We start from the raw sequence: 14,775 nt of genomic DNA, 5'->3' as shown, positions 1-14,775 counted from the left end.
AATTATAGAAAATAACTTAATAACAATCGAATATAAACTTTTTCGAACCATAATTACATGTCTCAAGCATTCATAAGGGAGTTCATCTACTCGACCTAACCTAGGAAAAATAAATTACAAAGACAATAAAAGAAAATAACCTTATTGGCCATGGAGTTCTCTATCCCTCCTTGCCTCCTCGTTAGAGTTCTCCTAACTCTAGAGTGAATATTGAACAACTCTCAATATTTCTGAATAAATAATTGTGAAGGAGGAAGACTCTATTTATAGTTTTTCAGCTGGATTTGGGCTTTTTTTGCGCATCCATCATGGCCACAATGGCGTTCAATTTTGCCTCATCGTGGCTACGATGGGTCATATCGTGGCACAATGAAGGTTTTTCTCCAAATTTTCTGTTTTCTTCAACCGTCTCCATCGTACCACGCTGGATCTCATCGTGGCTACGATTGTGCGCACGTTTTATTACGTTTTTGCCTTTTTTGATGTTTTTTCCACTTTTCTTGCTTCTTGGCCAAGTAACTTCATTTTTCTAGGTATTTGCTTGCTTTTGGTCTTCAATTGCTACTAAAATTATCCTAAAATGCTACTAAAAACATCATATAATTGACTGTCATCATTATGCTAAAACTTTTAAAAATTTGAATAATTTTTTACAAGCATCTTTAGAATACTATAAAGAGTTTCGATACAAAACTATATAATTGTTTAAAATGATCAAAACTATATCATTTTTTAAATTTGAAAAGGTAAAAGAAACGAAAATCTCAACCTAAAAATCAAATTTTGTGTTCCTATTTTTAAGAACTTTTTATAACATTCTAAACATGTCTGCAAAATAATATTTCAAAATACTGGTTTAACAACAAGGACTAAAAATACATGCATAATAATTTTATAGGGAACAAAACATGTCACTCTTTTTATAGCGACTAAAAACAAAATTTGATAATTTATAGGGACTAAAAACATATTTAACACTTCTATTTATTATAGATTTAAAAACAATATGTAACAAAATAGGGTATTGATAGTTTCGCAAGTGTACAATTGTCCTAATAAAAAGTATCAATTCCACAGACACTAATGAAGAATAGAAAAAGGAAAATGTCTATCTATATATTTATAGGGCTTAGTTAGAAAAGAAATATAGTATATGTAAATATTCATCTTAGAATTATAAGACTTCACCATAAAAATAAATTTTCAAATCCAATCATTTTCTATTGTCATGGAAAATGTGAAGTGATAGAAATAGTCACAAGAAAGGGGTTTGAATCGTGACTCTTTTAAAATTTTCCTTATAAAAATTGCAACTCAAAAGAAAACGTTAGAATGATCTCAGAAGGATCTGGTTAGTAATAAAACGAATTCAAAGTGAATTGTGTGCTTAGTGTTTGCTTAAAATATAAGATAAGGAAAGAGAGAATCAACACACAGTGATTATACTGGTTCACCCCGAATAGTATGTGTTACGTCCAGTGCTCACGCTCCGTGAGTATCCACTATAATCTTGAGATACTAGTAATCTCAAATTACGAACCTCCTTGATCTAAATCAAGATCAATAAACCTTAAGCCCTACAAGCTTAATATCTACCTCAGTCCTACAAACTGAAGGTGTCACTCAATCAATAGTTACGTATTGACTTGAGTCAATACTTTCTTTTACAATAGAGTTTGTTGGATCACAAGCTTACAAATAAAACTCAATCAGGTTGAGAAGCTTATAACAGATGCACTCAGTTTACTCAGTAGTACACAAATCCAAGATGTATGATTTAGAGAGCTGGGGGTGAGAGTGGAAGAGTTTGATAACTTGCACGAAAAAGACAAGTGTAGATCTGATAGTTGTAGTGTAAACTCTTGAATCTTCAAAGCACCCAAGTGTGCTATTTATAGATGTAGTTTGCTCTGAGTTTTGTGGCCTCCAAGTAAGTTGAAGTGGAGCCAAAGGCTAGCCGTTAGTCCTTTTAAAATTCAGATCAAATAATATTTGATGAGAGAGAAGATGCTACTTAAGAATGTTCTCAGAATGATGAAGTCATTGAGGAGCATGAGTATGAGCATCTAAGAGCTGTATGAACTTGTTCTCCACGAACAAGCACTGTAGAAGCCTTGTTGTATCAATAACAACAGCTGGATACAGCTGGATCGAATCTGTAAAGAATGTGCAGAAAGTTTGCTTGATCTTGGGACGTTCTCAGATCGTTCTCCAGAAGTTTACTGATACTTGGTCTAGATCAAATAGAGAGGTGTGCTTGCTTGTTTTGTTGCGTGGGCCTCAAGGTATTCATGAAGATCAGAAGATAATATCTGTACTTCTTATCCTTTTACTATTCATATGTACTTGTGAAAGTACAAGTAACTTTCTCTTTGTAAGAAGGATATAGTAGAATATATTTTGAGAAGCCTTTTGAGAAGTACACTTTCAGAATTGTTGTCTAGATCTCATTGGTCCATAATATGTCTTCAAATAATCTCTGATGAGAAATAAATTGTCAAGACATGTTTATGTTTATTCCTTAAACATGACCAAATAGGAAGCTTGCTTTTACTATCTTTTAATCCTTGCCTTAAATGACTTATATCCTGTAGAGATTCTCTTCAATAAAGTCCTATGCAAAAGTGATTATTTGTCTCTTGTTCAGGTGTCATGAAATAAGTGCTTATTGTTGAGATATATTCTTGCACGTGTAAAAAGTGCAGACTGGAGAATGTTCTCTGATCATTCTCATAAACTTGTAGTTTTCAACAATTTCAAGTAGAGTGATATATAATGAATGAGCTTTAGTTCCTGTCTATATTAATCACTCAAGAGCACTTGTTGGATCACAATAAGTGCTTGTGTTGAAGTACTAACCTGGAAAAGTTTATACCTTGAACTGGAGAATGTTCTCGGATCATGCTTGAAACAATATTCAACGCTTTTCTTAAGGAGTGGGACATATAATCTTGTTGCTGCAAAACTTCCCATAATTCCTTTTGATGTTTTCACACATTGTTTTATGTTCGTTGAGTATCTTTGAGATTCTTCAGTAAAGGCGTGAGTGTACTCATAATGAGAATGATTAAAACCTTTATGCCTTGTGCATAAGCTCCTTTGTAAAACTCATGGAAAATCATTCTCAAACATTGTTATATTGAGAAGCTTTGGTAGGATGATACTTTGACGTTAATTGCAATGGTAAATCCTCAAAGCATGTAGTGCAAAATTCAATGTGAGTTTTGCCACACAACATCAATCCTTTTGTAGCTTGTAATCCTTTTGTAACATCGATCCATAGTATATTCTTTTGTAGCTTGTGATGCAGGTTTTTCATCATGATTTTTCCTTGAATATTTAATTCTCATTGTAAACTTTTTGATGAAGATGAAGACTATTAGCCATGAAGTTTACTTTCTTGCTTGAACCTTAAATCAATCCTCGTATGATTCAAACAACAGTCTTTAAAAAATCTTCTTGATGCTTGTGATACTACTGTTGTAATTATGTGATGATACTCCAAATCTTTCATTGTTTGAGTATATAAATGCACTTGTTGATGTGAGTGACTTCTAGCTCGTCCACTTTTGCTAATATCTATCTTTCAACAAAAACTCAAGTGCAAACATCAGTAGATCACCATTCATAAAACTTAACATTTGTTGTTATTAAAACATTAAAATGGATTTTGCCTCAATAAAATATCCCCTCTCAGGCTAATTAACGAGGATAACTCACATAAGCAGATAGAACATTTATGCCACCTCAAGCACATGGTTCTTGGACATATCATTTAGATAAGAACATAAATCACCTTCACCTTACATCTGGATCCTTCACCTTCATGTTCTAAGATTTTATAAAATAAAGAGCTATATGAATAAGATTTGTTAGAAATTTCATTCAACTAAAGCATCAAACAATAATTTTTTTTTTTTGAAAGATAAAACAATAAATTATGAAAAGTATATTATTAGATCACTTTCCATAATCCTAAGATGAAAAGAGAACAACTCACACATAGACATGGTGAGCCATTGCAAACTAATCTAAAAACAGAAAACTAAAAGAACAAGAAAGTAAAAACTTAAAAATATATTATAAACTTTGGAATTGATTACCAGACTGAGAGAAAATTTGTTGTTGTTTAAGGTCTTATTTAAAGTCTAGTAAATCATCAAAAACCATGATTCCACTTATTCATTTTAAGAATGAAATTTTTAGTCAATAGATCATTTAAAAAAAATGGATGACAGTCAATTATCTGATTTTTTAGTAGTATTTTAGAATAGTTTTTAGTAGTTTTAGTAGCAATTGAGGACCAAAAACAAACAAATACCTAGAGAAATGAAGTTACTTGGCCAAGAAGCAAGAAAAGTGGAAAAAACATAAATAAAAAAAAAAGAAGGGCAAAAACCGAAGAAAATGCGCGCACCATCGTACCCACGATGAGACTCATCGCAACACGATGAAGGCGGTTAAACAAAATGAGAAAATCCATAACAAATCTTCATCGTACCACAATAAGAACCATTGTGGCCACGATGAGGCGATTCTGAACGCATCGGGGCTACAGTGGATACGATGGAGCGCAGGAAAAAAGGTCAAATCCAACTAAAAAACTATAAATAGAGTCATTCTCCTTCACAATTATTCATTCATAAATATTGAGAGCAATTCTAATATTCAAGTATAGTTATGAGAACTCTAAGGAGGAGGCAAGGAGGGCCAAGGAACTCCGAGGGCATTAAGGTTCTTTTCTTTTTATTGTCATTGTAATTGTATTTTCCTATGTTAGGTCGAGTAGATGAACTCCTTTATGAATGTTTGAGACATGTAATTTGGTTCGAATATGATTATATTCAATTGTTATTTAGTTATTCAATATAATTTTATTGCTTTAATTCTTTGTTCTTAATCTTGATCACATTATAGAACGAATCCATAGGAATTAGCTGATCTTGTGACAACAGACTAATAGGCTCAAACCTAAAGACAATTCAACCAACCAACATGAGACCATTAAATTCAGTACCTGAGGAAGGGGGTAGGATTAAGATTCACACTTAGTTAAATTCTGCATGTTTAGGGTATCAAACAAGGTAGGAGAACACGTGAGAATTTGTTAAATATTGAACTTAAGGGTAAAAATACTATAAAAACAAGAGGGAAACCTACAAGCAGTTGACTAAACTTTATTCAAATTGCAATAGTGATAAGGAATGGTAACACTGAACTTATTTTAATAGAAATTAATCCGTCTGATGGATAACAAATAGTAAGGCAGGTAACGCCAGTTACCAAGCAGGAATAAGGGAGAGATTCAAAACACTTAACCACCTCGTACATCTACTTGCACAACCTTTTACTTTAATTGTTATTTATTTCTCTGTCATTTATTTAATTGCTATTTACTTCCAACAGTCAAACCCTTTCAAAACAAACAAAGTGAATGCAAAACATATTTATTTTCTAAATTCCTAAGCGAAACTAGTAATTTTGGCACAATCTTTGTGGAGACAATAACTTACTACTTTATTATTTGATAACGATTTTATGCACTTGCAAAATCCATCAGAAACGGAAAATCGTTTGTTCGAATTTACATGCGTATTAAAAGTTCAGGTACTTATGGACAAAAAAAGTTTTATATGCCACTAGCGGGCCAAGCAAGCGCGTTCCGCTCCTGCCTGTGTTTAACTTATGTAAAAAAAATGCTTGATGTTATAATGAGTTTTTTAATAAAAGACTTTTGCTACTAAAAAAAAGTGTCTTATGTTATGGTTAGTTTGTTAATAAAAGATTTTTGTTGCTACTAAACAAAATCAAGGGTATTATTGGTATTATTGTTAAGTGTTATTTCAAATGATAGTGAAGGGCAAAATGGACCAAGGAAAAATCCAGCCCAAACTCCCCTATCCCCTTTATATATTGTTATAGATAACACGTATTGTTTTCTGAGGCAAAAAATGGCACACGTTATCTTAATTATTATGTGGGTGTACTCCTTTCTTTCAAAATATAATTGCTTTATAGAAATGCGAAATTGTATAATACATATAAAAAATTTCAATTTAATGATACATTAGATCAATAAATTATTAGGTAAATAAATATGTTTTCGAAAGAAATCATTTTTATATCATTTAAAATATTATAATAACTAAATAATATTTATCAAAATTGCAAAGAAGTACAATATTATATTTTTTTGATTTTTTTTCACTCATAATACTCGTTTTTGAATTTTTTTATGAAAAAAATGTAAAAAAAATAGTATAATGTTTATAAAACATTGAACTTGTGTTTTTTCTTATGAAGTTATCATCTCTGAAATACAATAGTTGACAAATAGTTTTTTGGTTTATAAAATAATCGTTAATTTATTAATTAATTAATCTAATGTACCAGTACATTGAAATTTTTCATATGTACCGTAGAAGCTCCCGAAAGAAATTTGTATCAAAATAAGTGTTGTTTAGTTAATTTCTACATATATTTTATTTATTTTGATTTTTTTAATATATATATATATATATATATATATATATTACAAATGAAAAAAAGGTAAACGAACGAAAATTGTGTCGCTAAACTTAAATTGTAGCAAAAGAGATTGAACTCAGAACCTTTAACACTATAAACCTATGATCCGAACCACCACACTAACTTTTCAAAGTACATATATTCATTCGTTTCTTTCTTTTTTTTAAAATTTTTATGAAATAATTTTAGATGTCATTTATTTTGAGACGAATAAAGTACTATTTCCTATTAATTTTATAATTACAATTTATTTCTTTCGAGAAAGAAAAAATTAGCTGATAAAAAATATCTCGAATCAAATGCATTAATTTGATAAAAAATATCGGAAAGTAGTGGTATACTAAAAGATATTTTGATAACATTATTGCTCTTTTTGACCTTGGTGTGGTGTCCCTCCATAATTTTGTTTGTTACTCAGGATCTTTTTGGTTTGCAGTGAACATAGGCCATAGAAGTATTAAATATTAAAATTATATATGCCGACATCAATAAAGAGAAACAAAGCTGCAAATTTAACTTCAAGAACACCTCAAGATATAGTAATTAGTAAATTTCATTCTATTTATTACTGCATGCGTGTAATACATCTAAATATTCCGATTAAAAATTAACGGATGAAATCATATGATAGTTACTTTTTTTTATTTAATCTAAAACGTTTGATTATAATTGAACTGTCGAGATTTATAACAGAGTGATTTTTTTACAATAGTTAATCTAAATTCATTTACTAGAGGTTTTTGTTTCGAATTCAACTATATTAAAAATGCAATAGTATTAAATTTTTTGAGGAAAATTTTTAACGTGTATTATATTGAATAACTCCAAATATTAATCTCAGCAATTATATGCGAAGTATCCACGATAAAAGCAAAGCGGTAAAAGAAAAGAAGAAACAAATGTAGCCATTGATCTCAAAACATGTGGCTGGAAAAGAGGAACTCGATTGTCCCATGTACATAAAATCCAAACAAACATAGTGTACGAGAATTCACGATTAAAGAAAGGGAAATGAAAACTACCTAGTCAACTGATCAACTGTTGGTTACTCCTCGTACCTACATAGAAGCTATGCGCATGTGCTGTTAAAATCATAGTGAAAAATATCGGTGAACTAGACAAAAACTGCACATGATAATTTATAGAGTGGTTCCAACATTAAATGAAAATTAAATCAAACTTTAAAAGTGAGATGTTTTATTTTCCTTTAGATTTTATTTCTTCGAAACAAAATTATTTATTTATTAAATAAATTATAGTAATTTTTATTTAAAATTCTTTTGCAATCAATAATACATTTAATCCTTGTTGAGAGAATGAATTCTCTCCATTACATGAGGGAAATAGTACGATCCCAGCCATTGATTTGTGAGGAGAGATAAAAGAAAAAGAGGAAAAAAGTGAATTAAAAGATGGAGATTAACAAAATTGAGGAAAATAAAATTGAGAGAATTCATTCTCCTTATTGAGATGTTGATCTAAAATAAGATTTTTTTTTTATATAAATCAAGAGTATCTAGACATCAGAAGAACAATAGACATTCCAAATCATATGCTTATAGCTCCAAATATATTTTTAGAAAAAGAAAAGAAAAAATATATATACAAGGTGAGATTATGTCTTACCCCAAAAAGAAAAAGAAAAAAAAATGTTAATCCTAGCATTTCCCTCTCCAAAATTCATAACGATAAATGAAAGAATTGGACTCTTAAAGAACGAGTGTTGTAGTCGTGTAGGGTTGTCCAGCACTATTGTGGAACGATCGATTGTTCTTCTTTCTATGGTGTTTGGAGACATATGGTTGTTCGCACTCTCCCGCATCCATGTTTTCCCATGCTTGTTTGATGATTTAGATCTTTGGTATAGCCTTATCGACCTTAGTTTTAGCCGTAACATTATTTGGAATTGCATTTTGTGTTTCTAAAATTCTTTGAGTGTTTGTATATCAGCTTTACTAGTAGCGGAAAAGTAAACACACAAAGAGAGAGAAGAGAGAAAATAACACACAATTTTTTATATTGGTTTCTGCCACAAACGAGAGTAGTCCAGTCCCGTTGAACTTTTAAGGGAGTTCACTATAATCACTCATAATTACAATTGTACAAGACTTCCTGCTCAAGTACCACGTACAAGTGACTTCCTTGCTCAAGCACACTTTCTAGAGACTTACACTAACTAACTTCAAACAAATTTAAGAAAGTTTGAATCAAACACTTGATATACTATCAGAGGTTTTTACAACATACAACGCAGATACAATACTTTTGAACACTTAAATTCTAAGATACAAAGTTTGTAAGAATTCATAAGTACTGTTTTGGCAGCTTTGGTTTTGGCAAAGTAATAGCGCTTCAAAGTCTGTAAAGTGTTGATGATGATCTTCAACTTGATGATGAGGATTGGAAAGCTTGTTGGAACTTATAATTCGCTTTAAGCAAAAGTAGTTTCAATCTGGGTAATAACTGCTGCAATGGTTTTGATGAAGAGGATAATGTCTTTAAATTTCAGGCAAAAGGACAACTGCTCCAACTGCCATGATAGTGACATTGTACTTTCTTCTTTCCTGTTAACTTAGTCCACTCTGATGGGAACCTCTGAGTTACCAAAGTCTGACCTTCCAAAGTCTGACTAACTCAGAGTCTGATGTTCACATGTTGTAGTGATAGCTTCTGACGCTCTTCAGCTTGCAAAGAGTCTGCTTCTAAGAGTTTATTTCAACTTCTCTTTTACCCATTCCAGTGGATATAAATTTTAGGATTAATTAGTAAAATGGTTCCTTAAAGACATTTAAGGTCTGAATAGGTCCCTTAAAGAAAAAGAAAAAGGTCTGAATTAGTCCCTTAAAGACATATCCGTTAATCAGTTTGGTCCTATTCATATATTTTTTTCTTTAAAGGACCTATTCAGACTTTTTTTTTCTTTGAGGGACCAATCTGAAACCAAAAATGTTTTTAAGGGACAATTTTACTAATTAAGCCTAAATTTTGTCTTTAAATTACCAATTGTACTTTTAAATTAATTTTGTACCAAAACCAATTTTGTACCAACAATCTCCCCATTTTTTATGATAACAAACATAAGTATATATTAAACACAATTGTTTTTGTTGATTTAATTAACAAGCTGACCTCAGGTTCTGAGGTTTGCAAGCTCCCCCTGAGTCTGATAATCCATAGGGTTAGGTTTGTAAGCTTCCCCTAAGTCTTATCTAGGTTAATTAAAATCAGTATAGGAGCAAGTTATTAGATTTGGATCAAATTTACATATATAGTTTTACTTTTAGAGGTAGAGGTTTGCAAGCTCTAACTCTAAGTATGATAATTCTAAGGTGAGTTTTGTAAGCTCCCCCCTAAATTAATCTATGTAAATTCAACCAAAAATTAGTTATAGATATTGACACAGAGTTAATTTCCTCAGTGTCTAACAACTCTAACGTAAGATTTGCAAACTTTCATTAATCTTATCTATGTAAATTAATTTCAAATCTTACGATTTACTTCCCCTCATTAATAACATTTAAGCACAAGATTAGAAACTAAATGCATAAATATTTTCTTAAAAATAATAATACATTCAACATCATAAAAATTTTAATTTTAACTATTTCAAAACAAACTTTTGTTTTCTTAACAAGTGCCCTACAGTTAACAAGATTTGCTAACTCAATTGTAAGATATTAGGTTTGTAACATTAAAGTACATAATGGTTGTAAAATGACTTTTAATCAATAAAAATTCTAAAATTAATGTTATCAAGTGTCTTGAAAATTCAGAACTTAACACATCCATATGCAAAAGAATATTTTAAAAACATACGTACAAAAATTGAAAAAATACCTATGTGACAAAATCAAAATGACTGGAATAACCTGCCCAAATGGTTAAATTTTTAATGTATCAAAATTTATCTATGATAGATTATTTCAGACAAATAATATTCAACACCACTCATCTTTCATGCATAATTGAGATAAATGTTGGGTTTTAAGTGTGAGTGGTTAAGTTCCACATCAACTATAAACGAGAAGAATGTTGAATTTATAACTGAGGTGACCCATCAATTAACATATAATGCCTTAAGGTTTGGACTGGAGATGTGACGTCTCCATCTCTTGTTGTTTTGGAACATTTGACCCGATATTTATCCCCGAGCTTCCGTGGAGTCCCCAACAAGTAGTATCAAAGTTGTGGTTCGGCTTGGTGGGAGAGAATGAGTGGATCCTGGTATTGGATCAATACAAGAAATTTGATTTTTGACAGCGCTTTTTTCGTTACCAGTCGTTGCTAGTTTTGCCAACGACTTGTAATGAAAAAAGGCGCTGATAAAAATCAAATTTCTTGTATTGATCTATGTGAGAACTCACACTTGGAGGAAATTGTTGGGTTTCAAGTGTGAATAGTTCTCACATCGACTATGAATAACAAGGATGTTGGATTTGTAAGAGATGTGAATCATTAACCTAATGTCTTAAGGTTATTGGTGGAGATGTAACGTCTCTCTTATAGTTCTAAAACATTTAACCCGATATTTCTCCCGAACTTTCCCGAACATCTCAACAAGAAAGAGAAGGCTCTTAGGGTTTTGCTCATACAAACGATGTTGTTTAATTTTTCGTGATGTATATTTTTTCTTGATGTACAGGGACGGATCTAGACCTAATATATTGGTGTGGCTAAAAAAATTATGTTCACAAACTTTATAGTTAAAAAAAAAAAAAAATCACGCTTGCAGATTAGATGAAGAAATAGTTTTATCTCTATAAAGCACATTAAAAAAATAACAAAATAACAAACAAAAAAAATCATATTTGTAGTTGTAGAGTTGAGAGAAAGTAAAAGAATAAAATTTAATATGTTATTGAGATCAATTAAAATTAATAGTATTATCAATAAAAGTGTATAAACCTTTAATGATAAATTTTAAATTATCCGATAAATTTAAAATTAAAACTTTAATGTTGGTGAATCTCAATAACATATCAAATTATTTTAAATTTTTGTAAAATTTTACATGAATTATCTAGATGATATGAATTTTAAATTTAACGATAAATTTTATAAATTTTATACTCGTTAAAATGTTACCGGTATAATTTAATTTCTCTAATATATATATATTGATCACTTCTTTATAAAAAAATTACCACAACTATTATTCTTGATTCTTTGTAGTTAACTAGCAACAAGGCAGCAATTTCTTTGTAAGAAAAAGAAATTAAAAGTCAAAAAGCAACCTATATAGAACTTGAACTCAAGACCCTTGAGTAAATGGGGGGATACATAACCACTAAGCCAAAAGAACAATTATGATAACATTAGTAGTTATACATATATATACAATAATTCTGGTGTGGCTATAGCCATACTCAATCCCTACATGCATCCGTCCCTGGATGTATATAAAAATTAGAAAAGATTTAAAGAACTAAAAAAAGTATATTCCTATGAATCCTTCAAATAACCCTATTTAGCGTAGCATGGATATTTTCTTCTTTTTTGTGAGGACCGTACGTAGCATAGATATTTTGATAACATTTCTTGGAAAAAAAATAGTTTTACTAGCGAATGTGTTTTGTCGGGTGTTTTGAACATTATTTAAATATATTTTTTTTAAAAGACGATATTTTGATACCATGTCTTCAAAAAAATAAAAATTGAAAGACGATATTTTAATAGCATTGGTAGTTTTAAGCCAAACAAGTGTCATACTACTAGACATACAACACCCACATTTTCTCTCTCCGTCTCTTCTCTCTTTTCTCATCGACTTGCCTTTCTCTTTCAAAATAATTCATAGCCAAATTACATAACCTTCAATAACTAGCCAACCACCTGGCTTATCACACATGTAAAATATCTCTAGCTCACACAAAACACGAAAATGAATTCCCCGCGATCACTATTTGACTGCAGGTGAATCTTAGTCATTTATTTTTAAAATCGGACCCATCAAAATTCAATCTAAAGGCATACAAAAGATGACTGCATGTAATTTTTGACTCCCGGTCCACAAAACACACACACTCACACTCTCACTCTCACCATTACCTATAATTTTCCTTCAACCAAACTCAACATGCTTTACTATATATATTACACCTTAGTCTTCACTCTTTTAACACCAACTATCTCGACTTCCCACTTTCCATCTCAAAACATTTTTCCATTCTCTCCAACACTTAAAAATGTTTATTAGTAAAAACTCTCCTTATTCACATCTTATTTCTTCACAAGATTCTGATGGGGAGATGCGGTTAGCCGCGAGTTGTCCCAAGAAGCGAGCAGGGAGGAAGATATTCAAGGAAACTCGCCACCCGGTGTATAGGGGTGTGAGGAAGAGGAATTTAGATAAATGGGTTTGTGAAATGAGGGAGCCTAACAAAAAGACTAGGATTTGGCTAGGGACTTTTCCAACGGCCGAGATGGCAGCCCGAGCCCACGATGTTGCGGCCTTGGCATTGAGGGGCCGCTACGCTTGTCTCAATTTCGCAGACTCAGTGTGGCGTCTCCCTATACCTGCGACATCTGAGACAAAAGATATTCAAAAGGCAGCTACAGAAGCGGCCGAGGCTTTTAGACCTGAAAAAACTTTAAAGACTAATGACATTGAAACAGTTATAGCCGTTGTCGCGGCAAAGGAGTTGAGTATGTTTGTTTCGGAAGTGGAAGAAGAAGACGCCGAGGCTTTTAGACCGGAAATTTTTTTAATTGAAACGGTTATAGCTGTTGTTGCCGCAAAGGAGTTGAATATGTTTGTTGTGGACGTGGCGGAAGAAGAGGAGGAAGATATGCCGGATTTGTGGAGGAATATGGTGCTAATGTCCCCTACACATAGCTTGGAGTATGACTATGAAGATATTGATGTAGGTGAATTTGAAGATGTATCACTATGGAACTTTTAAATTGATATGTTTGGTTAATTTTGTTTTTTGGATTGTAGATTGAAATTGAAAAGGATTTTCCTTTTAGTATTCCTTTTCTTTGAATGTAATCACCAACCAAGCATAATGTGTATGACTTGAGTTGTAATTTTGGTATGTAAGAATATGATGTGTTTATTTATCTATATTACGATTTGGTTGCAATTTCAACTTCTTATCTTACATAAAAAATATAAGCAATTTCTATTCTTGCTTAGCTTACATTAAGTTCAAGGGGATAAAATCATGTTTCTTGTCTTATTCTTCTCTTCTTTTTTGCAGAACTTTAAAAGAAGCTATCTAACCATGAATTGGGTTGTGACATCAAAGTAGTTTATATATATTTATCCAAACATGACCACAATTGAGGCGCATCCGCGGCATTTCTCTGCAATATCAATGATTGTGATAGTTACTTAATTACTACAATATGTGAACCTTGCTCTTTTATGTTTTGTTTCTTTATTTTCCTTTTGGCAAGGAAAGGTAGAAAATAAGTAAAATGATCATTTGAATACTAACAACGGTCAAGCTGACTCATAGACAAATTAATAGAAAAATATATATATTTGGAAATAAAAGAATCATAGCCAATAATTAATTGCATCAACATTTACAAACTAGTGATGAACTCAAACTATAGGTCATTGGTGATGCAGTTTTCTCATGTCATGAGTTTCATTTAGAAGCACATATATAACTTCTTTGGAATGAACTCAAACTATAGGTAAATAAGGCTAGGCTTTAGGCTCCCAATTATTCTTACTAATTAGCCCTCAAAATGTAAGCCTAGTAAAATTTGCTTATATATATTAAATGTTCTGTATTTTTTTCAAACTTTGTTTTTAATGATAAATCAAATATGAAAGACAGAAAGAGTAGGGATAACTCATTACAATACAATCCTTCAAAAAAAAAAAACTCATTACAATACAAAATACTTAACTCATTACAAAATAAAGTGGAAATTAGGGACTAGGGAGTGCTAAATAGCAAACAAGATAGTACACTATAAGAATTCTCTTAGTTTCCTACGAAAATTACAGAGGAATTAAATTTCCTTGCAAACTATAAGCATTACCGAGGAAACAATTTGTCATCTGACGCATTTCATGAAAGCACGTTACCGAGGAATTTTTCCTCGCAAACGGCCAACATATAGGTTTCAATAATGTTACCGAGGAAAAAATCGTCAGAAACGTCTGGTGTGGCAATAACTTTTCAGACGCGTGTGGCAGGACTGGTGGCGCAGTGAATATTGCATCCATTCAATTCATCCGGTTAACGTTGCATCCTCAAGTCAAGTGTATGTGTGATCAGTTCACAA

At 31.4% G+C, this 14,775-nt stretch overlaps 1 protein-coding gene across 2 annotated transcripts; it reads left to right on the top strand.

Annotated features, from left to right (window-relative positions):
* Positions 1 to 12,654: 12,654 nt before the first annotated feature.
* LOC123911153 (dehydration-responsive element-binding protein 1D-like) lies at positions 12,655 to 13,613 on the top strand. Of its 2 annotated transcripts, none has more exons than XM_045962508.1 (2): positions 12,655 to 13,193; positions 13,239 to 13,613. In XM_045962508.1, exons 1-2 carry the CDS (start codon positions 12,714 to 12,716, stop codon positions 13,428 to 13,430), a joined length of 672 nt encoding a protein of 223 aa, XP_045818464.1. In that variant the 5' UTR covers positions 12,655 to 12,713; the 3' UTR covers positions 13,431 to 13,613. The 2 variants fall into 2 exon arrangements, with proteins under 2 accessions (XP_045818464.1, XP_045818465.1); XM_045962509.1 differs by having other exon boundaries at positions 12,655 to 13,196; positions 13,242 to 13,613.
* The last annotated feature ends 1,162 nt before the right edge of the window (positions 13,614 to 14,775 follow it).

This window comes from Trifolium pratense, linkage group LG2 (assembly GCF_020283565.1).
Source record: "Trifolium pratense cultivar HEN17-A07 linkage group LG2, ARS_RC_1.1, whole genome shotgun sequence".
Classification (NCBI taxonomy): Eukaryota; Viridiplantae; Streptophyta; class Magnoliopsida; order Fabales; family Fabaceae; genus Trifolium; species Trifolium pratense.
Note: the sequence above shows the minus strand (reverse complement) of the source record. Positions and strands in the feature narration are given on the sequence as shown.

Excerpts from the sequence above, each read along its gene's own strand:
- LOC123911153 (XM_045962508.1), top strand. The coding sequence starts at position 12,714 with ATGTTTATTAGTAAAAACTCTCCTTATTCACATCTTATTTCTTCACAA. Across the intron at positions 13,194-13,238 it reads GTATGTTTGTTTCGGAAGTG|GAAACGGTTATAGCTGTTGT; the intron begins GAAGAAGAAGAC and ends ATTTTTTTAATT.